The following is a 25,442-nucleotide window of genomic DNA, read 5'->3' on the forward strand; positions in this document are numbered from 1 at the left end:
AGAGAATTAGAGAATGCACACTTAGATTCACACAGGACACCGAATTGGACAGGAGAAGTACTCCAGATATAACAAACTGACTCTAGCCCCCCGACACATAAACTACTGCAGCATAAATACTGGAGGCTGAGACAGGAGGGGTCAGGAGACACTGTGGCCCCATCCAAAGACACCCCCAGACAGGGCCAAACAGGAAGGATATAACCCCACCCACTTTACCAAAGCACAGCCCCCACACCACTAGAGGGATATCTTCAACCACCAACTTACCACCCTGAGACAAGGCTGAGTATATAGCCCACAAAGATCTCCGCCACGGCACAGCCCAAGGGGGGGCGCCAACCCAGACAGGATGACCACATCAGTGAATCAACCCACTCAGGTGACGCACCCCTTCCAGGGACGGCATGAGAGAGCCCCAGTAAGCCAGTGACTCAGCCCCTGTAATAGGGTTAGAGGCAGAGAATCCCAGTGGAAAGAGGGGAACTGGCCAGGCAGAGACAGCAAGGGCGGTTCGTTGCTCCAGAGCCTTTCCGTTCACCTTCCCACTCCTGGGCCAGACTACACTCAATCATATGACCCACTGAAGAGATGAGTCTTCAGTAAAGACTTAAAGGTTGAGACCGAGTTTGCGTCTCTGACATGGGTAGGCAGACCGTTCCATAAAAATTGAGCTCTATAGGAGAAAGCCCTGCCTCCAGCTGTTTGCTTAGAAATTCTAGGTACAATTAGGAGGCCTGCGTCTTGTGACCGTAGCGTACGTGTAGGCATGTATGGCAGTACCAAATCAAAGAGATAGGTAGGAGCAAGCCCATGTAATGCTTTGTAGGTTAGCAGTAAAACCTTGAAATCAGCCCTTGCTTTGACAGGAAGCCAGTGTAGAGAGGCTAGCACTGGAGTAATATGATCACATTTTTTTGGTTCTAGTCAGGATTCTAGCAGCAGTATTTAGCACTAACTGAAGTTTATTTAGTGCTTTATCCAGGTAGTCGGAAAGTAGAGCATTGCAGTAGTCTAACCTAGAAGTGACAAAAGCATGGATTAATTTTTCTGCATCATTTTTGGACAGAAAGTTTCTGATTTTTGCAATGTTATATAGATGGAAAAAAGCTGTCCTTGAAATGGTCTTGATATGTTCTTCAAAAGAGAGATCAGGGTCCAGAGTAACGCCGAGGTCCTTCACAGTTTTATTTGAGACGACTGTACAACCATTAAGATTAATTGTCAGATTCAACAGAAGGTATCTTTGTTTCTTGGGACCTAGAACAAGCATCTCTGTTTTGTCCGAGTTTAAAAGTAGAAAGTTTGCAGCCATCCACTTCCTTATGTCTGAAACACATGCTTCTAGCAAGGGCAATTTTGGGGCTTCACCATGTTTCATTGAAATGTACAGCTGTGTGTCATCCGCATTAAAGTTAACATTATGTTTTCGAATAACATCCCCAAGAGGTAAAATATATAGTGAAAACAATAGTGGTCCTAAAACAGAACCTTGAGGAACACCGAAATTTACAGTTGATTTGTCAGAGGACAAACCATTCACAGAGACAAACTGATATCTTTCCGACAGATAAGATCTAAACCAGGCCAGAACTTGTCCGTGTAGACCAATTTGGGTTTCCAATCTCTCCAAAAGAATGTGGTGATCGATGGTATCAAAAGCAGCACTAAGGTCTAGGAGCACGAGAACAGATGCAGAGCCTCGGTCCGATGCCATTAAGATGTCATTTACCACCTTCACAAGTGCTGTCTCAGTGCTATGATGGGGTCTAAAACCAGACTGAAGCATTTCGTATACATTGTTTGTCTTCAGGAAGGCAGTGAGTTGCTGCGCAATAGCCTAGAATTTTGGATTGTTCTTATTTTCCTCAATTAAGTTAGAAAAATAGGATGATCGTGCAGCAGTAAGGGCTCTTCGATACTGCAAGGTACTGTCTTTCCAAGCCAGTCGGAAGACTTCCAGTTTGGTGTGGCGTCATTTCCATTCCAAATTTCTGGAAGCTTGCTTCAGAGCTCGGGTATTTTCTGTGTACCAGGGAGCTAGTTTCTTATGAGAAATGTTTTTAGTTTTTAGGGGTGCAACTGCATTTAGGGTATTGCGCAAGGTTAAATTGAGTTCCTCAGTTAGGTGGTTAACTGATTTTTGTCCTCTGGCGTCCTTGGGTAGACAGAGGGAATCTGGAAGGACATCAAGGAATCTTTGTGTTGTCTGTGAATTTATAGCACGACTTTTGATGTTCCTTGGTTGGGGTCTGAGCAGATTATTTGTTGCAATTGCAAACATAATAAAATGGTGGTCGGATAGTCCAGGATTATGAGGAAAAACATTAAGATCCACAACATTTATTCCATGGGACAAAACCTCCCCATCCCTCCATACCTCCTCCCCTCCATCCCTCCTCTCCTCCATCCCTCCTCCCCTCCATCTGTCCCTCCATCCCTCACATCCCTCCATACCTCCTCCCCTCCATCCCTCCTCCCCTCCATCTGTACCTCCATCCCTTCATCCTCCCATCCCTCCATACCGCCTCCCCTCCATCTGTCACTCCATCCCTCCCGTCCCTCCATTCCTCCATCCCTCCTCCCCTCCATCTGTCCCTCCATCCCTCCCATCCCTCCATACCTCCTCCCCTCCATCCCTCTTCCCCTCCATCTGTCCCTCCATCCCTCCCATCCCTCCATACCTCCATATCTCCTCCCCTCCATCCCTCCTCCCCTTCATCTGTACCTCCATCCCTCCCATCCCTCCATACCTCCTTCCCTCCATCCCTCCTCCCCTCCATCTGTACCTCCATACCTCCTCCCCTCCACCCCTCCATCTGTCCCTCCATCCCTCCCATCCCTCCATACCTCCTCCCCTCCATCCCTCTTCCCCTCCATCTGTCCCTCCATCCCTCCCATCCCTCCATACCTCCATATCTCCTCCCCTCCATCCCTCCTCCCCTTCATCTGTACCTCCATCCCTCCCATCCCTCCATACCTCCTTCCCTCCATACCTCCTCCCCTCCATCCCTCCTCTCCTCCATCCCTCCTCCCCTCCATCTGTCCCTCCATCCCTCACATCCCTCCATACCTCCTCCCCTCCATCCCTCCTCCCCTCCATCTGTACCTCCATCCCTTCATCCTCCCATCCCTCCATACCGCCTCCCCTCCATCTGTCACTCCATCCCTCCCGTCCCTCCATTCCTCCATCCCTCCTCCCCTCCATCTGTCCCTCCATCGCTCCCATCCCTCCATACCTCCTCCCCTCCATCCCTCTTCCCCTCCATCTGTCCCTCCATCCCTCCCATCCCTCCATACCTCCATACCTCCTCCCCTCCACCCCTCCATCTGTCCCTCCATCCCTCCCATCCCTCCATACCTCCTCCCCTCCATCCCTCTTCCCCTCCATCTGTCCCTCCATCCCTCCCATCCCTCCATACCTCCATACCTCCTCCCCTCCACCCCTCCATCTGTCCCTCCATCCCTCCCATCCCTCCATACCTCCTCCCCTCCATCCCTCTTCCCTCCATCTGTCCCTCCCTCCCTCCCATCCCTCCATACCTCCATATCTCCTCCCCTCCATCCCTCCTCCCCTTCATCTGTACCTCCATCCCTCCCATCCCTCCATACCTCCTTCCCTCCATCCCTCCTCCCCTCCATCTGTACCTCCATCCCTCCATCCCTCCCATCCCTCCATACCTACTTCCCTCCATCCCACCTCCCCTCCATCTGTCCCTCCACCCCTCCCATCCCTCCTTTCCTCCTTCCCTCCATCCCTCTTCCCCTCCATCTGTCCCTCCATCCCTCCCATCCCTCCATACCTCCTCCCCTCCATCAATCTTTCCCTCCATCTGTCCCTCCATCCCTCCCATCCTTCCATACCTCCATACCTCCTCCCCTCCACCCCTCCTCCCCTCCATCTGTCCCTCCATCCCTCCCATCCCTCCATACCTCCTCCCCTCCATCCCTCTTCCCCTCCATCTGTCCCTCCATCCCTCCCATCCCTCCATACCTCCATACCTCCTCCCCTCCATCCCTCCTCCCCTCCATCTGTCCCTCCATTCCTCCCATCCCTCCATACCTCCCCTCCATCCCTCCTTCCCTCCACCCCTCCTCCCCTCCATCTGTACCTCCATCTGTACCTCCATCCCTCCCATCCCTCCATACTTCCTTCCCTCCATCCCTCCTCCCCTCCATCTGTACCTCCATCCCTCCATCCCTCCCATCCCTCCATACCTACTTCCCTCCTCCCCTCCATCTGTCCCTCCACCCCTCCCATCCCTCCTTTCCTCCTTCCCTCCATCCCTCCTCCCCTCCACCCCTCCTCACCTCCATCTGTCCCTCCATCCCTCCCATCCCTCCACACCTCCCCTCCATCCCTCCTTCCCCCACCCCTCCTCCCCTCCATCTGTACCTTCATCTGTACCTCCATCCCTCCATACCTCCTTCCCTCCATCCCTCCTCCCCTCCATCTGTACCTCCATCCCTCCATCCCTCCCATCCCTCCATACTGACTTCCCTCCATCCCTCCTCCCCTCCATCTGTCCCTCCACCTCTCCCATCCCTCCATTCCTCCTCCCCTCCATCCCTCCTCCCCTCCACACCTCCATCTGTCCCCCCATCCCTCCCATCCCTCCATACTTCCTCCCCTCCATCCTTCCTCCTCTCCATCCCTTCTCCCCTCCATCTGTACCTCCATCCCTCCATCCCTCCTCCCCTCCATCTGTACCTCCATCTGTACCTCCATCCCTCCCATCCCTCCATACCTCCTCCCCTCCATCCCTCCTCCCCTCCATCTGTACCTCCATCCCTCCACCCCTCCCATCCCTCCATCCCTCCCTTTCCATCACCTGTTCTCTCTATCTACTGTGTCTGAGTACCTGGAATGACTTGCCCTGTCAGTCTCAGGTGGTTTACATAAGAAAACAATTGGGGAAACGGCTGCAGAGTGCACACTGTTATGTTTCCAAGCCTGTTGAAGATCCATAATGGTTGAAGTGGTGCTGTTTGAGACTAGAACAGAATCTAGAGTATGAGAAGACATTGTCCTTTTTCCTCATTCCCGCCCCTTTTGCTGGATGGTCTTCAGATCAGTATGTAGTAACTACTGTCTTCTGCTCTGAACACAGACTGCTCTCTCATACTGACAGACTGACTTTCCCTCACGCCGTCTATCTCTCTCTGTCTGCCTCTATATTCCCGTCCATCCATCTCCCATTATCTACTGAACTCAGAGCCCTTCCATCCATCTGTCCTGTCTTACACCTCCACCGTCATCCTGATCACAGCCGGTTAAACCTGATCCAAGATCACTTTGTCTTTCTGCCTTCTAATGGTTGGAGATTGGGTATTGGGATTGCATAAACAGATTCCAGACCTGTTCTTAGGGCATCGTCTACTTAGAAGGCGTGAGGGATGGTAACTTGTTGGAACTTTTTAAAGGTAATAACACCCTGCCATCCTTTCTGTTTGTCACACAAGCACACAGTCAGTCAGGAGAGTGTCTAACCCAACATGACATCAGCTAATGTGTCTCTAAGTCTACTTCATACACAGGGTGCAGTCCCTGTTTCTGCTAACGGGATTCCCCTCGTTAAGTCCATAAGGAGGTCATCTCAAGGGGGGGGGGGGGGGTAATAGTAAAGAGGGAGGGGTATAGAGGATGAGGGGGGAATGGGTTGAATAATAGATCCTCGGGGAGGAAAGCTGTCATTTTCACCTGAGAGGGCAATAGAACACACAGCACAAGGGGTGGAGGAGAGCAGGAAAGGAGAGCAGGAAGAACTTTGTCTGTGGGGTTGCTCTTCTCATTGCCTTCAGTTGACCTCAAGGCTTTGTGGAACTGGACTATGGGACACGGTTAGATACAGTATATGGCCTCTGGCTGAAGCTCTAAGGACTTTATGGGTGTTTGAGGCTCAGGCCTACTGTGGATGTCTGGGTAAGGAAGTACTGGACTGGGCTTGTGTGTGTCTATCTGAAACGCTGCACATGTTGTCTGGGTGTAATCTCTAACTGCCTGTCTGTGTCCTTGTCCTTGCAGGTACTGAGCCCCTGAGTCATTGTCTATGAATACACCGGCTGTCTGTGCTGTAGTGAGTGGGTCCAAGCCAGCTAACCTCAAGGAGGAAGATGTGGGAGATGCGCACAGACACAAACATATGTCCTACAGAACATGAATGAAAAAGGACACTTTTTGATGCTTCTGAGTGTGAAGTAACACACAGGCTACACTACAGAGAGTTCTGGATTTACTCTCCCTTTCTCTCTCTCTCTCTCTCTCTTCTCTCTCTCTCTCTCTCTCTCTCTCTCTCTCTCTCTCTCTCTCTCTCTCTCTCTCTCTCTCTCTCTCACACACACACACACACACCCTAACACACACCCCCTGAGACATGGATACTATAGTGAAGCAGTCTCTGGCGGTGCCTATGAAGAAGCTGTCCAGCTGTGTGACAGGAGTGAAGGAGAGAGAGGTGTGGGCCAGGCGCAGGGCCAAGAGGGGGACAGGAGTAAAGAGCAGCCCTCCACGGACGGGACAGACCACCGTCACACACTCCTACCAAACTGACCTGGAGAAGGAGAGGTGAGTGACCGCAGACATAACTACAACATGACCACTGTGGTCAATGTGGAGATTAGAAACAACACCATGAGGAGATTATGGATGAAAACCAGCTTGGTAACAGACAGGTTGGGGGTTGGCGGTAATGGGTTTTAGGGCAGGGATGTATTTATGTTTGTGTGTGTGTCTGTCTATGTGTTACATGGAGTTGTGTTGATTCCAGGAAGCTGAGGGAAGCCCTGAATGCCCAGAAGCATGCAGAGAGAGCCGCCATGAGGGATCACTTCAGGAAGAAGTACCAGCTCTCCAAGGTTAGTGTGTTGCATTAGCAGAACAAATTATACCCCTATCTCCTAGCCCCTATCTCCTAGCCCCTATCTCCTAGCCCCTATCTCCTAGCCCCTAGCCCCTATCTCCTAGCCCCTATCTCCTAGCCCCTAGCCCCTATCTCCTATCTCCTAGACCCTATCTCCTATCTCCTAACCCCGAGCCCCTATCTCCTAGCCCCTATCTCCTAGCCCTTATCTCCTAACCCTTATCTCCTAGCCCCTATCTCCTAGCCCCTATCTCCTAGCCCCTATCTCCTAGCCCTTATCTCCTAGCTCCTATCTCCTAGCCCCTAGCCCCTATCTTCTAGCCCCTATCTCCTAGACCCTATCTTCTAGCTCCTATTTCCTATCTCCTAGCCCCATACCCATAACCCTTAAAGCAGTGCTATATTTAAAGGGTATTTTTTCCTCGTCACCCTACCCCTCTCTTCCCAACTCTCTTCCTAACCCCCAGAGTTCCAAGGACACCAGCCACCTGAGTGCGGCGCAAGGGAAAGGGGCACTCCCCCGTCAACTGGCTAAACTGATTGGTCCTGAGACCCCGGCCAAGGACGATGGCTACAGCCTGCTGAGCGCCTTCCAAGGCCTCAGCTTCAACATGGGGATGCTTGGAGGCAAGCAGACCAAGTCGTCCACTCCAATGTCAGTCAACGGAGAGGCCTGCAAAGTCATGTGATCAAAGAGAACATACTAGATACTACACAGAATCAACCTGCAACATGCTAAAAACATGCATTATGCCTAAATAATGAAGAATACCATTTTAACACAACGTAGTAGCAGATTGGAGGGAACACATTGGCAGACGGCTTTGTCACAGTTGCTCCTCTGTCCCTTTATCTCCTTATCTGTCTTTAACTCTCTCTCAATTCAATTACATTCAAGGGCTTTATTGGCATGGGAAACATGTGTTAACATTGCCAAAGCAAGTGAGGTAGATAATATATAAAGTGAATATATAAAGTGAAATAAACAATAAAAATTAACAGTAAACATTACACATACAGACGTTTCAAAACAATAAAGACATTACAAATGTCATATTATATATATACAGTGTTTTAACAATGTACACACAAATTAGCATAAAATAAATTAGCATAAATATGGGTTGTATTTACAATGGTGTTTGTTCTTCACTGGTTGCCCTTTTCTCATGGCAACAGGTCACAAATCTTGCTGCGGTAATGGCACACCGTGGAATTTCACCCAGTAGATATGGGAGTTTATCAAAATTGGATTTGTTTTCGAATTCTTTGTGGATCTGTGTAATCTGAGGGAAATATGTCTCTCTAATATGGTCATAAATTGGGCAGGAGGTTTCTCTCTCTCTCACTCTCACTCCACCCCCCTATCTCTCTCACTCTCTCTCCCTGAGTTATCTGCTGATCAGACTGTTGACAATAGAGCCAGGCTGTGAGGATGACTCATCCCTATGTCACTGATAGTAGGACATGGCTAACATTGTTACTATTTGCATAGAACTGGTCTGGACCATACAGGAACTAACTGGATGAAACTGGACTGTACCTGTTTCAGATCATTAGGCCCATTTGGGGCACAGTCACAGGGAAGTAACCAGAACAAGATAATAACCTTAAGTGTTGTTTTCACATTTACTTCAGTTCTTAGTTCCCAAATATTTGTCTTGTTAATCTTCGTTTTGTACATAACCTTTGACTTTTGTGGTGTATATAAGTCAAACGCTGTCCTTATTATGTTGTTACAAAGAAACTGTTAATAAAGACTAGTTTGGTACTGACATACTACAGAGATGTGTGTGTGACTATGTGTGTGTGTGAGTGTGTGTTCCTGTGTGTGACTATGTGTGTGTGTGAGTGTGTGTTCCTGTGTGTGACTATGTGTGTGTGTGAGTGTGTGTTCCTGTGTGTGACTATGTGTGTGTGTGAGTGTGTGTTCCTGTGTGTGACTATGTGTGTGTGTGAGTGTGTGTTCCTGTGTGTGACTATGTGTGTGTGTGAGTGTGTGTTCCTGTGTGTGACTATGTGTGTGTGTGTGAGTGTGTGTTCCTGTGTGTGACTATGTGTGTGTGTGTGCGTGTGTGTTCCTGTGTGTGACTATGTGTGTGTGTGTGTGAGTGTGTTCCTGCGTGTCTGTGTGTGACTATGTGTGTGTGTGTGAGTGTGTGTTCCTGCGTGTCTGTGTGTGACTATGTGTGTGTGTGAGTGTGTGTTCCTGTGTGTGACTATGTGTGTGTGTGTGTGAGTGTGTGTTCCTGCGTGTCTGTGTGTGACTATATGTGTGTGTGTGTGAGTGTGTTCCTGCGTGTCTGTCTGTGACAATGAGTGTGTGTGACTGTGTGTGCGTGTGTTAATCCTACACCATTCTGACATTTTTGTTGTGCTGTTTCTCTTGAACTTTGACCTTCTGAGACATAAATCATCACCTCTATCAGCTCTATGAGAGATGGAGGACAAACAGGCGAAGGAGGAGAGGAGGGAGGGATGGAGGGATGGAGCAATAATTGAGAAGAAAAAAGCACATTTGCGCTGTAGAGAGTGGAGAGTAGCGGTGAAGCTATGAGAGTCTGTGAGGGTCATCCCTACCTCAGACCATGTGGAGTGTATCTGTGAGCCCGTCCATGTTCCAGGGGATACAGGGGATGTGTGTGTCCGTGCGTCCAGCAGCGTGTGTGAGGATACAGAGGGGTATGTGTGTGTGTCCGGCCGGGACAGTGGCAGGGCTCGGAGTGGAGGGGGTAACCCCCGCCAGAGGGGGTCCTGCGGGGACAGGTGGAGGTAGAGGGCTGAGGCGGTTTGAGGAGATCCCCCACACGGGTAGCAGTGGCTGGCTCAACCTGGTGAAGTTCTGGAGAGAAGACAGATTTAAACTATTACACAAACACATGGAGAGGACCTTCAACACCCTCGGCCCCATTTACAGGTACCTGTCTGTGTGTGCATGTGCGTGGTTGCGTGTGTGCATGTGTGTTTGTATGAACGTGTGTGTGGCAGTGTGATGCTGTGGGCCCTACCAGCTCTCACAGTCTCACATCATGTCTCTCTTAACTCTGAATGGTTAAGGTAGTAACTCTGAATGGTTAAGGTATTAACTCTGAATGGTTAAGGTATTAACTCTGAATGGTTAAGGTATTAACTCTGAATGGTTAAGGTAGTAACTCTGAATGGTTAAGGTAGTAACTCTGAATGGTTAAGGTATTAACTCTGAAAGGTTAAGGTATTAAGTCTGAATGGTTAAGGTATTGACTCTGAATGGTTAAGGTATTAACTCTGAATGGTTAAGGTATTAACTCTGAACGGTTAAGGTATTAACTCTGAATGGTTAAGGTAGTAACTCTGAAAGGTTAAGGTATTAAGTCTGAATGGTTAAGGTATTGACTCTGAAAGGTTAAGGTAGTAACTCTGAAAGGTTAAGGTATTAACTCTGAATGGATAAGGTAGTAACTCTGAAAGGTTAAGGTAAAGGTTAAGGTAGTAACTCTGAAAGGTTAAGGTATTAAGTCTGAATGGTTAAGGTATTGACTCTGAATGGTTAAGGTATTAACTCTGAAAGGTTAAGGTAGTAACTCTGAATGGTTAAGGTATTAACTCTGAATGGTTAAGGTATTAACTCTGAATGGTTAAGGTATTAACTCTGAACGGTTAAGGTATTAACTCTGAATGGTTAAGGTAGTAACTCTGAAAGGTTAAGGTATTAAGTCTGAATGGTTAAGGTATTGACTCTGAAAGGTTAAGGTAGTAACTCTGAAAGGTTAAGGTATTAACTCTGAATGGTTAAGGTAGTAACTCTGAAAGGTTAAGGTATTAACTCTGAATGGTTAAGGTAGTAACTCTGAAAGGTTAAGGTAAAGGTTAAGGTAGTAACTCTGAAAGGTTAAGGTATTAAGTCTGAATGGTTAAGGTATTGACTCTGAATGGTTAAGGTATTAACTCTGAAAGGTTAAGGTAGTAACTCTGAATGGTTAAGGTATTAACTCTGAATGGTTAAGGTAGTAACTCTGAAAGGTTAAGGTAAAGGTTAAGGTAGTAACTCTGAAAGGTTAAGGTATTAAGTCTGAATGGTTAAGGTATTAACTCTGAAAGGTTAAGGTAAAGGTTAAGGTAGTAACTCTGAAAGGTTAAGGTATTAAGTCTGAATGGTTAAGGTATTAACTCTGAAAGGTTAAGGTAGTAACTCTGAATGGTTAAGGTATTAACTCTGAACGGTTAAGGTATTAACTCTGAAAGGTTAAGGTATTAACTCTGAATGGTTAAGGTATTAACTCTGAAAGGTTAAGGTAAAGGTTAAGGTAGTAACTCTGAATGGTTAAGGTATTAACTCTGAATGGTTAAGGTATTAAGTCTGAATGGTTAAGGTAAAGGTTAAGGTAGTAACTCTGAAAGGTTAAGGTAGTAACTCTGAAAGGTTAAGGTAGTAACTCTGAAAGGTTAAGGTATTAACTCTGAATGGTTAAGATATTAACTCTGAAAGGTTAAGGTATTAACTCTGAAAGGTTAAGGTATTAACTCTGAATGGTTAAGGTAAAGGTTAAGTAGTAACTCTGAATGGTTAAGGTATTAACTCTGAATGGTTAAGGTAGTAACTCTGAATGGTTAAGGTATTAACTCTGAATGGTTAAGGTATTAACTCTGAATGGTTAAGGTAAAGGTTAAGGTATTAACTCTGAATGGTTAAGGTATTAACTCTGAATGGTTAAGGTAGTAACTCTGAATGGTTAAGGTATTAACTCTGAATGGTTAAGGTATTAACTCTGAATGGTTAAGGTATTAAGTCTGAATGGTTAAGGTAAAGGTTAAGGTAGTAACTCTGAAAGGTTAAGGTAGTAACTCTGAAAGGTTAAGGTAGTAACTCTGAAAGGTTAAGGTAGTAACTCTGAATGGTTAAGGTATTAACTCTGAATGGTTAAGGTATTAAGTCTGAATGGTTAAGGTAAAGGTTAAGGTAGTAACTCTGAAAGGTTAAGGTAGTAACTCTGAAAGGTTAAGGTAAAGGTTAAGTAGTAACTCTGAATGGTTAAGGTATTAACTCTGAATGGTTAAGGTAGTAACTCTGAATGGTTAAGGTATTAACTCTGAATGGTTAAGGTATTAAGTCTGAATGGTTAAGGTAAAGGTTAAGGTAGTAACTCTGAAAGGTTAAGGTAGTAACTCTGAAAGGTTAAGGTATTAACTCTGAATGGTTAAGGTATTAACTCTGAATGGTTAAGATATTAACTCTGAAAGGTTAAGGTATTAACTCTGAAAGGTTAAGGTATTAACTCTGAATGGTTAAGGTAAAGGTTAAGTAGTAACTCTGAATGGTTAAGGTATTAACTCTGAATGGTTAAGGTAGTAACTCTGAATGGTTAAGGTATTAACTCTGAATGGTTAAGGTATTAACTCTGAATGGTTAAGGTAAAGGTTAAGGTATTAACTCTGAATGGTTAAGGTATTAACTCTGAATGGTTAAGGTAGTAACTCTGAATGGTTAAGGTATTAACTCTGAATGGTTAAGGTATTAACTCTGAATGGTTAAGGTATTAACCGTTGGAATCAGAGGCAGATGCTGACACCCATCCACCATCCTCATCCACAACTCTCTGACAAAACTGAAGCCTACTTGAAAGTAACTGTTGCCCCTGGCGTCCAGTTTCCAAGTCGTCTCCCGATGTCCTCAGACATGGATGGACGTTGAATACTGACTTGTATCACTGGTGACCTGGCTGGTGGAGCCAGGTGTGTGTGTGTGTGTGTGTGTGTGTGTGTGTGTGTGTGTGTGTATGCTGTCATGTTTCATGTACTGTGTCGGGTGTGTCTCCAACAGGGAGCGTCTGGGCACCCAGAGCACTGTGAATATCCTGCTGCCGTCTGACATCAGTGAGCTGTTCCGCTCTGAAGGCCTTCACCCCCGACGCATGACCCTGCAGCCATGGGCCACACACAGAGAGACACGGCAGCACAGCAAGGGAGTCTTCCTCAAGTACATACCTGTGTGTGTGTGTGTGTGTGTGTGTGTGTGTGTGTGTGTGTGTGTGTGTGTGTGTGTGAGAGAGAGAGCGAGAGTTTGGCAGAGTGTATGGAGGGTGGGAATATAGTCAGTAATTTGACAGTGGTCCTCTCTACCACCAGGAACGGGACAGAGTGTATGGAGGGTGGGAATATAGTCAGTAATTTGACAGTGGTCCTCTCTACCACCAGGAATGGGGCAGAGTGGCGTGCCGACCGTCTCCTGCTCAACAGGGAGGTGATGATGGCTCCTGCCGTACGTCGCTTCCTGCCCCTCCTAGACGAAGTAGCGAGGGATTTCTGCCGTCTGCTAGCGACCCGTGTGGAGAAAGAGGGAGGAAAGGAGGAGAGGGGGTACAGTCTGACTATCGACCCCAGCCCTGACCTCTTCCGCTTCGCCCTGGAAGGTTGTCTTCTTTCACATTTTCATTTTCCTAAAATTCATAATTTGATGTGTGTTGGTGGGGATGTGTTGGTGTGGATGTGTTGGTGTGGATGTGTTGGTGTGGATGTGTTGGTGTTGGTGGGGATGTGTTGGTGTTGGTGGGGATTTGTTGGTGTGGATGTGTTGGTGTTGGTGGGGATGTGTTGGTGTGGATGTGATGGCGTGGATGTGTTGGTGTTGGTGTGGATGTGTTGGTGTGGATGTGATGGCGTGGATGTGTTGGTGTTGGTGTGGATGTGTTGGTGTGGATGTGTTGGTGTGGATGTGTTGATGTGGATGTGTTAGTGTGGGTGTGTGAATGTGAATGTGTTAGTGTGGATGTGTGTTAGTGTGGATGTGTGTTGATGTGGATGTGTTGGTGTGGATGTGTTGGTGTTGATGTATTGGTGTGGATGTGTTGGTGTGGATGTGTTGGTGGGGATGTGTGTTGGTGGGGATGTGTGTTGGTGTGGATGTGTATTGGTGTGGATGTGTGTTGGTGTGGATGTGTATTGGTGTGGATGTGTGTTAGTGTGGATGTGTGTTGATGTGGATGTGTTGGTGTGGATGTGTTGGTGTTGATGTATTGGTGTGGATGTGTTGGTGTGGATGTGTTGGTGGGGATGTGTGTTGGTGGGGATGTGTGTTGGTGTGGATGTGTATTGGTGTGGATGTGTGTTGGTGTGGATGTGTATTGGTGTGGATGTGTTGGTGGGGATGTGTTGGTGGGGATGTGTGTTGGTGTGGATGTGTATTGGTGTGGATGTGTTGGTAGGAATGTGTTGGTGGGGATGTGTTGGTGTGGATGTGTTGGTGTGGATGTGTTGGTGTGGATGTGTTGGTGGGGATGTCCTGGATTGGATGTGTTGGTGTGGATGTTTTGGTGTAGATGTGTGTTGGTGTGGATGTGTTGGTGTGGATGTGTTGGTGTGGATGTGTTGGTGGGGATGTCTTGGATTGGATGTGTTGGTGTGGATGTTTTGGTGTAGATGTGTTGGTGTGGATGTGTTGGTGTGGATGTGTTGATGTGGATGTGTTAGTGTGGGTGTGTGAATGTGTTAGTGTGGATGTGTGTTAGTGTGGATGTGTGTTGATGTGAATGTGTTAGTGTGGATGTGTGTTAGTGTGGATGTGTGTTGATGTGAATGTGTTGGTGTGGATGTGTTGGTGTGGATGTGTTGGATTGGATGTGTTGGTGTGGATGTTTTGGTGTGGATGTGTTGATGTGGATGTGTTGGTGTGAATGTGTTGGTGGGGATGTGTTGTGTGGATGTTTCGGTGTGGATGTGTTGGTGGGGATGTGTTGGTGGGGATGTGTTGGTGGGGATGTGTTGGCGTGGATGAATCTCTCGCTCTCTCTCAGTCTCTCTCAGTCTCTCTCTCTGTCTCTCTCTCAGTCTCTCTCAGTCTCTCTCTCTGTCTCTCTCTCAGTCTCTCTCAGCCACTCTGTCTCTCTCTGTCTGACCCTGTCTCTCTCTGTCAGTCACTGTCTCACTCTGTCTTTCTCATTCTCTCTGTCTCACTGTGAACAAATTCTTATTTACAATGACGGCCTACACCGGTCAAACCCAAACAACGCTGGGCTAATTGTGCGCCGCCCTATGGGACTCCCAATCACAGGTGGTTGTGATACAGCCTGGTTTTGATACGCCTCTAGCACTGAGATGCAGTGCCTTAGACCACTGTGCCACTCAGGAGAGCTCGGTCTCCCTTCAGCATCCTTTCTCAATAGCAAGGCTATGCTCACTGTCTGTACATTTGTTATGTCTTGATTGTACACACCTGGTTCCCATTACGTTATTATTATTTCCCTATTTAACCCTCTGGTTCTCATTATGTTTTGTGGTTGTTCCTTGTCTAGTGTTATCAGTCTTCTGTGTTATGGTGTGTTTTCCCTGCGTGGAATTTATGGTTGATTATTTTCAGAGTAAAGTACGTTATTTTTACTCAGTTCTGTGTCCTGCACCTGACTCCGTACTCACCTCGGCATACTGATACATGACAGAATCACGCACCACCAATGGAGTCAGCAGGTGCACCCAGTCCTCCGGTACCAGTAGAGGAACACGTCCAGCAGCACGCGACGATGCTCCAACATCTCGGCACCGCAATGGATCACGTACTGCTCACCATGGAGTGATGGGAGAGAGGGGGTTTGTTTACACTCCCATCAACTTCACCCCAACCAACACCACAACTCACACCGCTGTCCACCCCTCAGTCACCTGGACCCAATGGGATTCGGCTTTCGCTCCCGAGCGCATATGATGGGACAGCTATCGGGTGCCAGGGGTTCCTGCTTCAGTTGGAGCTCTACCTGGTGACTGTCCACCCGGCTCCCGGATGGACAGTCTGTCGTCAGTCTGTCTGTCAGGGAAAGCGTTTGAGTGGGCCAACGTTGAATGGGGAAATATAGAAGCAGCGTTGGTCCGCTATGAGGGTACGCTTGTTCTATCTCAGATGGGATGAGGAGCGCACAGGAATTCGCCCTGAACTTCAGGACCCTGGCTGCCAGCGCGGGATGGAATGAGAGGGCCATGATCGACCATTACTGATGCAGTCTACGTGAGGACGTTCTTCGGGAACTGGCCTGCAGGGACACCACCCTTACCCTCGACCAGCTGGTGGATTTATCCATCCAGCTGGATAACCTGTTGGCCATCCGCGGACGTCCGGATCGGGGTCCATCCAATCCATCCCCCAGCTCCTCCGATCCTACACCTATGGAGCTCGGAGGTGCTGCTCTAAGGATGACAGAAGAGGGGGCTGTTTCCCGCACTACCTGTGGCCGCAGAGGGCACACTGCTGGTCGGTGCTGGAGAGGTTCCCCAGGAAGTCGAGGCAGCAGGCAGGGTACTGGTGGATCATCCACGTGAGTAGGCACCCAACTCACCCAGAGCTTCCTGTTGCGCACATGTATATATCTATAGAATTTCATGAGTTTTCCTCGCATTCCCAGCATAAGGGGCATGTAGATTCAGGCGCAGCTGGGAATTTTATTGACCGTTCGTTTGCTCGTAGATTAGGGATCCCTATTGTTCCTGTTGATGTGCCCTTCCTTGTACATTCCTTAGATAGTCGTCCTTTAGGGTCTGGTCTAATTAGGGAGGTCACAGCTCCACTATGTATGATAACGCAGGAGGGTCATGAGGAGAAAATGAGTCTCTTCCTGATTGATTCTCCTGCGTTTCCTGTGGTGTTGGGGTTTCCCTGGTTGGCCCTTCATGACCCCACTGTTTTGTGGCAACAGAGGGCTCTCAGAGGGGTCTCTTTTCTGTAAAAAGAAGGCGACTCAACTACCACCCCATCGACGGGGGGATTGTGAGATAAATCTCCTGGTAGATGCAGCACTTCCCAGGAGTCACGTGTATCCACTGTCACAGGAGGAGACGGGGGCTATAATATATAATAATATATCCCATTTAGCAGACGCTTTTGTCCAAAGCGACTTACAAGTTGGCTGGGGCCACTACTTTTACATATGGGTGGTCCCAGTGGGAATCGAACCCACGACGCTTGGCGTTGCACGCGCCATGCTCTACCGACTGAGCCACACAGATGGAAACATATGTCACTGAATCTCTGGGACAGGGATACATTCGGCCTTCCACTTCACCTGCCTCCTCCTTCTTTTTTGTGAAGAAGAAGGATGGAGGTTTACCCCCATGCATTGACTATCGAGGTTTAAATCAGATCACAATGAAGTATAGTTACCCTCTGCCACTCATAGTGTGACCGCGTCATTGCATGGGGCGCGCTTCTTCACCAAATTGGACCTCAGGAGTGCTTACAACCTGGTGCGTATCTGGGAGGGAGATGAGTGGAAGATGGCACTTAGTACCACCTCTGGTCACTATGAGGGCCTCGTCATGCCGTACATGTTGATGAATGCTCCATCAGTCTTCCAATCCTTTGTAGATGAGATTTTCCGGGACCTGCGCGGGCAGGTTGTAGTGGTGTATATAGATGACGTTCTAATATACTCCGCTACACGAGCCGAGCATGTGTCTCTGGTACGCAGGGGGCTTGGTCGACTTTTGGAGCATTACCTGTACGTTAAGGCTGAGAAATGTCTGTTCTTCCAACAGTCCGTATCCTTCCTAGGGTACCACCTGTCCGAGTCAAGATTGGAGATGGAGAATGACCGCATTTCAGCCGTGAGTAATTGGCTGACTCCAACCACGGTAAAGGAGGTGCAGCGGTTCTTAGGGTTTGCCAACTACTACCGGCGGTTTATCCGGGACTATGTTCAGGTAGCGGCTCCCATTACCTCTTTGCTGAAGGGGGGACCAGTGCGACTGCAGTGGTCAGCTGGGGTGGAAAGGGCTTTTGGTCACCTGAAGGCTCTGTTTACCTCGGCTCCTGTGTTGGCCTGATCCCTCCTTAGCGTTCATAGTAGAGGTGGTCCATAGCCTCCACCACGAGGGTCCTCTGGGCCTGACTCAGCCTGTCTATCCCAAGGCTGGGATAGGAGCTGTGCTGTCTCAGTGCTCGGGTACGCCACCAAAACTTTTCTCATTTGGACTGACCACATCCGGGCGGCTAGGAGAATGAATCCTCGCCAGGCAAGGTGGGCCATGTTTTTCACACAGACCAGGCTCTCAGAACATCAAGGTAGACGCACTGCCTCGGATGTATGACACAGAGGAGCGGTCCACGGATCCCACTCCCATACTCCCGGCTTCTTGCCTGGTGGCACCGGTGGTATGGGAGGTTGACGTGGATATCGAGCGGGCGTTACGTACGGAGCCCACACCTACCCAGTGTCCAGTTGGACGTAAGTACGTTCCTTCTGATGTTCGTGATTGATTGATCTGTTGGGCTCATACGTCACCTTCCTCTGGTCATCCTGGCATCGGGCGGACAGTGCGCTGTCTTAGTGGGAAGTACTGGTGGCCCACTTTAGCTAAGGACGCAAGGGTGTATGTTTCCTCCTGCTCAGTGTTTGCCCAGTGCAAGGCACCTAGACACCTGTCCAGAGGGAAATTACAATCCCTACCTGTTCCACAATGGCCATGGTCACACCTTTCGGTGGATTTCGTGACGGATCTCCCTCCGTCACAAGAGAACACCACGATTCTGGTTGTTGTGGATCGGTTTTCTAAGACCTGCCGTCTCATTCCTTTGCCCGGTCTCCCTACAGCCCTACAGACTGTGGAGGCCCTGTTTACACACGTCTTCCGGCACTACGGGGTTCCTGAGGATGTAGTGTCTGATCGGGGTCCCCAGTTCACATCAAGAGTCTGGAGGGCGTTCATGGAACGTCTCGGTCAGCCTCACCTCAGGGTTTCACCCCGAAAGTAATGGGCAGGTGGAGAGAGTTAACCAGGATGTGGGTAAGTTTCTGCGGTCTTATTACCAGGACCGGCCGGGGGAGTGGTCGGCTTCCATCCCCTGGGCAGAGATGGCCCAGAACTCCCTGTGCCACTCCACTAACTGTCTCCGTTTCAGTGTGTACCAGGTTATCAGCCGGTTCTGGCACTGTGGCATCAGATCCAGATCGAGGCTCCCGCGGTGGATGAATGGTTTTGGCAATCGGAGGAAACCTGGGTGTTGCCTATGTACGCCTGCAACGGGCCATCAGACGACAGAAGCACAGACCGCCACCTCAGTGAGGCTCCGGTGTATGCACCGGGAGACCGGGTCTGGCTCTCGACCCGAAACCTGCCCCTTTGCCTGCCTTGCCGGAAGCTGGTCCGCAGTTTGTGGGGCCATTTAAAGTCCTGAGAAGACTGAACGAGGTATGTTACAGGTTACAGCTTCCCACTGATTATCCTATTAATCGCTCGTTCCATGTGTCTCTCCTCAGGCCAGTGGAAGTAGGGGCCTTCAGTACCTCGTAGAGTGGGAGGGGTCCGGAGGAGAGATGTTGGGTGCCGGTGGAGGACATATTGGTCCCTTCCTTACTGCAAGAATTTCACTGTCTCCACCCAGATCACCTTGCGCCTCGTCCACCGGTCGTCCCCGAGGCTGATGTCGGCGCGCTGCTTGAGCCGCGTGTCAGGGGGGGGTACTGTCATGACTCCCACCGAAGTTGGTGCCTCTCCTTGTTCGGTCGGCGTTCGGCGGTCGTCGTCACCGGCATTCTAGCTGCCACCGATCCACGTTTCTTTTTCCATTTGTTATGTCTTGATTGTACACACCTGGTTCCCATTACGTTATTATTATTTCCCTTTTTAACCCTCTGGTTCTCATTATGTTTTGTGTTCCTTGTCTAGTGTTATCAGTCTTCTGTGTTATGGTGTGTTTTCCCTGCGTGGAATTTATGGTTGAATATTTTCAGAGTAAAGTACTCAGTACTTTTTTTTTCTGTTAAAGTTTACTCAGTTCTGTGTCCTGCACCTGACTCCGTACTCACCTCGGCATACTGATACATGACAATTTCTCTGTAGGTGATGGCTTTGTTAATGAAGATTTTGGAATCGCTTCCTTTTAGGTGGATGTAGAATTTAACGGCTCTTTTCTGGATTATGATAACTAGCGGGTATCGACCTAATTCTGCTCTATTTGGTGTTTTACATTGTACACAGAGGACATTATTGCCGAATTCTGCATGTAGTCTCAATTTGGTGTTTGCCCCATTTTGTGAATTCTTGGTTGGTGAACGGACCCCAGACCTCACAAACATGAAGGGCAATGCTTCCTGTAACCAACTTAAGTATTTTTAGCCAGATCCTAATTGGTATGTCAAATTTGATCTTCCTTTTGATGGCATAGAAGGCTCTTCTTGCCTTGTCTCTCAAATCGTTCACAGCTTTGTGGAAGTTACCTGTGGCACTGATGTTAAGGCCGAGGTATGTATAGTTTTTGTGTGCTCTAGGGCAACTTTGTCCTGGCAACTGGTCCTTTTTTGGAACACCATTATTTTTGTCTTACTGAGATTTACGGACAGGGCCCCAATCTGTGCAGAAGTTCTAGGTGCTGCTGTAGGCCCTCCTTGCTTAATTAAAAATTATTTTTTATTTATTTAATTTATTTCACCTTTATTTAACCAGGTAGGGCGAGTTGTGAACAAGTTCTCATTTATAACTGCGACCTTGATCAAGATAAATCAAAGCAGTGCGACACAAACACTGAGTTACACATAAACAAACTAACAGTCAATAACACAAAAGAAAAGAAAAATAGAAACATCTATGTACAGTGTGAGCAAATGTAGAAGAGTAGGGAGATAGGCAATAAATAGGCCCTAGAGGCGAAAATAATTACAATTTAGCATTAACACTGGAGTGGTAGACGTACAGATGATGATGTGCATCATTCTGGTTGGGGACAGAAGCACCAGATCATCAGCAAATGGTAGACGTTTGACTTCAGATTCTAGTAGGGTGAGGCCAGGTGCTGCGGACGGGTCTTAGTGTCCTCGCCAATTCATTTATATATGATTAAGAGGGTGGGGCTTAAGCTGCATCGCTGTCTCACCCCACAACCCTGTGGAAAGAAATGGATGTGTTTTTGCCAACTTTAACCGCACCCTTGTTTGTATACATGGATTTTATAATGTTGCATGTTCTTCCCCCAACACCACTTTCCATCAGTTTGTATGGCATAAATATGTGCCAAATTGAGTCAAAAGCTTTTTTGATATCAACAAAGCATGAGAAGACTTTGCCTTTGTTTTGGTTTGTTTGTCAATTAGGGTGTGCAGGGTGAATATGTGGTCTGTTGTACAGTAATTTGGTAGAAAGCCCATCTGACATTTGTTCAGTACATTGTTTTCACTGAGGAAATGTACGAGTCTTCTGTTAATGATAATGCAGAGGATTGGATGGATGTCACATGATGGATGTCCGTCCGTCCGTCCGTCCGTCCGTCCGTCCGTCCGTCCGTCCGTCCGTCCGTCCGTCCGTCTGTCTGTCGTTTAGGTGATCCAAGGCATCTAAATATCATCCAGTTGTAGAAATGGAAGATACAGTAGAGTCGACCACTGATAAGAACATCAGATAAACTGTATGGACGGGGGTTTCTGAAGTTAAAGCTATCTTCGCTTTCTTTCTTCTCTACCTTTCTCCATTCTACTTCATCTCAAAATCATCTGTTTCTCACTTTTTCTCTCCTTCTCTTTCTCCAGCCAGTTGCCATGTCCTGTATGGAGAGCGTATCGGTCTCTTCTCCACCTCTCCCTCCCAGGAATCTCAGAAGTTTATTTTTGCAGTTGAGAGAATGTTGGCCACCACCCCTCCTCTCCTCTACCTGCCCCCCCGTCTGCTGTGGCGCCTGGGCGCCCCCCTCTGGACACAACACGCCACTGCATGGGACCACATCTTCAGCCACGGTGAGACAGACACATAGAAGACAATCATCCCCAAAAGGAATAAAACAATGATAAACTAATGATAGTAATGACAACAGTTCTCCCCTCATTCACTACCATTTGTTTTCCTCCTGCACTCTCCTTCTCTCCTCTCAACCCCTTTCCTTCTCTTCTCTCAACCCCTCTCCTTCTCTCCTCTCAACCCCTCTCCTTCTCTTCTCTCAACCCCTCTCCTTCTCTCCTCTCAACCCCTTTCCTTCTCTTCTCTCAACCCTTCTCCTTCTCTTCTCTCAACCCTTCTCCTTCTCTTCTCTCAACCCTTCTCCTTCTCTCCTCTCAACCCCTTTCCTTCTCTTCTCTCAACCCCTCTCCTTCTCTCCTCTCAACCCCTCTCCTTCTCTTCTCTCAACCCCTCTCCTTCTCTCCTCTCAACCCCTCTCCTTCTCTCCTCTCAACCCCTTTCCTTCTCTTCTCTCAACCCCTTTCCTTCTCTTCTCTCAACCCCTCTCCTTCTCTCCTCTCAACCCCTTTCCTTCTCTTCTCTCAACCCCTTTCCTTCTCTTCTCTCAACCCCTCTCCTTCTCTTCTCTCAACCCCTCTCCTTCTCTTCTCTCAACCCCTCTCCTTCTCTTCTCTCAACCCTTCTCCTTCTCTTCTCTCAACCCCTTTCCTTCTCTTCTCTCAACCCTTCTCCTTCTCTTCTCTCAACCCCTCTCCTTCTCTTCTCTCAACCCTTCTCCTTCTCTTCTCTCAACCCCTCTCCTTCTCTCCTCTCAACCCCTCTCCTTCTCTTCTCTCAACCCCTTTCCTTCTCTTCTCTCAACCCTTCTCCTTCTCTTCTCTCAACCCCTCTCCTTCTCTTTTCTCAACCCCTCTCCTTCTCTCCTCTCAACCCCTCTCCTTCTCTTCTCTCAACCCTTCTCCTTCTCTTCTCCCAACCCTTCTCATTCTCTTCTCTCAACCCTTCTCCTTCTCTTCTCTCAACCCCTCTCCTTCTCTTTTCTCAACCCCTCTCCTTCTCTCCTCTCAACCCCTCTCCTTCTCTTCTCTCAACCCTTCTCCTTCTCTTCTCCCAACCCTTCTCATTCTCTCCTCTCAACCCCTTTCCTTCTCTTCTCTCAACCCTTCTCCTTCTCTTCTCTCGACCCCTCTCCTTCTCTCCTCTCAACCCCTCTCCTTCTCTTCTCTCAACCCTTCTCCTTCTCTTCTCTCAACCCCTCTCCTTCTCTTCTCTCAACCCCTCTCCTTCTCTCCTCTCAACCCCTTTCCTTCTCTTCTCTCAACCCCTCTCCTTCTCTTCTCTCAACCCTTCTCATTCTCTGCTCTCAACCCCTCTCCTTGTCTCCTCTCAACCCCTCTCATTTTCTTCTCTTAACCCCTCTCCTTCTCTGCTCTCAACCCCTCTCTTTCTCCTCTCTTCTCTCAAACCCTCTCCTTCTCTTCTCTCAACCCCTCTCCTTCTCTTCTCTCAACCCCTCTCCTTCTCTCCTCTCAACCCCTCTCCTTCTCTTCTCTCAACCCCTCTCCTTCTCTTCTCTCAACCCCTCTCCTTCTCTCCTCTCAACCCCTCTCCTTCTCTTCTCTCAACCCCTCTCCTTCTCTTCTCTCAACCCCTCTCCTTCTCTTCTCTCAACCCCTCTCCTTCTCTTCTCTCAACCCTTCTCATTCTCTGCTCTCAACCCCTCTCCTTTTCTTCTCTCAACCCCTCTCATTCTCTTCTCTCAACCCCTCTCTTTCTCTTCTCTTCTCTCAACCCCTCTACTTCTCTGCTCTCAACCCCTCTCCTTCTATTCTCTTCTCTTCTCTCAAACCCTTTCCGTCTCTGCTCTCAACCCCTCTCCTTCTATTCTCTTCTCTTCTCTCAAACGCTTTCCTTCTCTGCTCTCAACCCCTCTCCTTCTCTTCTCTTCTCTCAAACCCTTTCCTTCTCTGCTCTCAACCCCTCTCCTTCTCTTCTCTTCTCTCAAACCCTTTCCTTCTCTGCTCTCAACCCCTCTCCTTCTATTCTCTACTCTCAAACCCTTTCCTTCTCTGCTCTCAACCCCTCTCCTTCTATTCTCTTCTCTTCTCTCAAACACTTTCCTTCTCTGCTCTCAACCCCTCTCCTTCTCTTCTCTTCTCTCAAACCCTTTCCTTCTCTGCTCTCAACCCCTCTCCTTCTATTCTCTTCTCTTCTCTTCTCTCAAATGCTTTCCTTCTCTGCTCTCAACCCCTCTCCTTCTCTTCTCTTCTCTCAAACCCTTTCCTTCTCTGCTCTCAACCCCTCTCCTTCTATTCTCTTCTCTTCTCTCAAACCCTCTGCTTCTCTTCTCTTCTCTCAAACCCTTTCCTTCTCTGCTCTCAACCCCTCTCCTTCTTTTCTCTCAACCCCTCTCCCACCTTGACCTGACTCATCTCCTTCATTTTCTCTCCTCACTGCTGTCCCCCTCACCTTTCCCGTTTCACTGTCCTGTTCCCCTCTCCTACCCACAGCCGAGAAAAGGATCCAGAGAGGAGTCCAGCGTCTGCACTCCACCCAGGCTGCGGGAGGTGGTAGTGGGGGTGCAGAGGGAGAGTTCACAGGGATCCTGGGTCAGTTGATGGATAAAGGACAGTTGTCTCTGGAGCTCATTAGAGCCAACATCACTGAACTCATGGCTGGGGGAGTGGACACGGTGAGTGCATGTGTGGTATGTGTGTGTGTCTAAAGCTCAGTCTGCTCAGTGTGTGTGTTTGATGTGTGTACAGAATGTGTCTTACCCCACTTATATCTTGTTATGTGAAATGAGTATGTGTGTATCCTCAGACGGCGGTGCCCCTGCAGTTTGCCCTGTATGAGTTGGGTCGTAACCCGGCAGTGCAGGAACAGGTCAGAGTTCAGGTGAAGGCAGCGTGGGCAAGAGCCGGCGGTGACGCCCACAAGGCCCTGCAGGGGGCGCCACTACTGAAGGGACTCGTCAAGGAGACCCTCAGGTACAGAGAACGTCTGCATTCATTTTAGAGATCAATATCTTTCAGTTTGAGAGTTATTTGTAATCTGTACATGTCTGTGTGTGCTGTGTGGTAAAGGTTATATCCAGTGGGAATTACTGTCCAGAGATATCCAGTCAGAGACATCATCATCCAGAACTACCACATACCTGCTGGGGTGAGATCAGTCTCTGACACACAAACGCACACGCACACGCACATGCACACGCACACGCACTCACTAATCCTCACTTGAACATGATGCATAAATCAGTGAAATTAATCCTCTCTCATTTCTCCTCCATCTCTCTCTTTCCCTCTCTCATTCTTTACCTCTCCCTCTCTCTCTCTCTCTCTCTCTCTCATTCCCCTTTCTCCCTCCCCCTTGCTCTCTCAGACATGTGTCCAGGCATGTCTGTATCCTCTGGGGAGAAGTCGAGACGTGTTTCAGGATCCGGAGCGTTTTGACCCTGGTCGCTGGGGGACTCAGGAGTCTGGAGAGGGGCCTGGGGGTGGTGGAGGGTTCCGCTCCCTGGCGTTTGGATTCGGGGCCAGGCAGTGTGTTGGCAGGAGGATCGCTGAGAACGAAATGCAGCTGCTACTGATGCACGTGAGTGAAGGAGGGATGGAGGTTTGACAGAGAGGGAGATGGGAAAGCAAAGGGAAAAGGAAGAGAGGGATGTGAGAAGGAGAGGATGATGTGAGTGAAGAAGTGAAGTCTGTAGAAGATCAGTTGAATCTATGCTAATGTATGAATCTATGCCCTTTCTCCTTCGCCTCCCCCCTTCCTACCCCTCATTTTCTCTCCCTCTCTCTCCCTCTCTGTAGATCCTGTTGAGTTTCCGTCTCAGCGTGTCGTCTTCAGAGGAGCTCAGCACCAAATACACCCTAATCCTCCAGCCTGAAACCCCACCACGCATCACCTTCAGCACACTCTGACACATACCCACACTCACCCCCCCCCCCCCCCAACACA

General features: G+C 48.6%; 1 protein-coding gene across 1 annotated transcript; it reads left to right on the forward strand.

Annotated features, from left to right (window-relative positions):
* Positions 1-6,299: 6,299 nt before the first annotated feature.
* On the forward strand, positions 6,300-25,405 carry LOC135519772 (cytochrome P450 11B, mitochondrial-like). The gene is made up of 12 exons (XM_064944992.1): positions 6,300-6,565; positions 6,768-6,855; positions 7,328-7,540; positions 9,446-9,777; positions 12,658-12,813; positions 13,032-13,246; positions 21,335-21,538; positions 23,990-24,171; positions 24,303-24,469; positions 24,566-24,644; positions 24,864-25,076; positions 25,295-25,405. The coding sequence occupies exons 1-12, from the start codon at positions 6,375-6,377 to the stop codon at positions 25,403-25,405; spliced, it is 2,151 nt and encodes a 716-aa protein (XP_064801064.1). The 5' UTR covers positions 6,300-6,374.
* The last annotated feature ends 37 nt before the right edge of the window (positions 25,406-25,442 follow it).

Source organism: Oncorhynchus masou, chromosome 29 (assembly GCF_036934945.1).
Source record: "Oncorhynchus masou masou isolate Uvic2021 chromosome 29, UVic_Omas_1.1, whole genome shotgun sequence".
Classification (NCBI taxonomy): domain Eukaryota; kingdom Metazoa; phylum Chordata; class Actinopteri; order Salmoniformes; family Salmonidae; genus Oncorhynchus; species Oncorhynchus masou.

Coding starts and splice junctions, on each gene's coding strand:
- LOC135519772 (XM_064944992.1), top strand. CDS start 6,375: ATGGATACTATAGTGAAGCAGTCTCTGGCGGTGCCTATGAAGAAGCTG. Junction 24,172..24,302: donor TGGCTGGGGGAGTGGACACG/GTGAGTGCATGT, acceptor GTGTATCCTCAG/ACGGCGGTGCCCCTGCAGTT. Junction 25,077..25,294: donor TGCAGCTGCTACTGATGCAC/GTGAGTGAAGGA, acceptor CCCTCTCTGTAG/ATCCTGTTGAGTTTCCGTCT.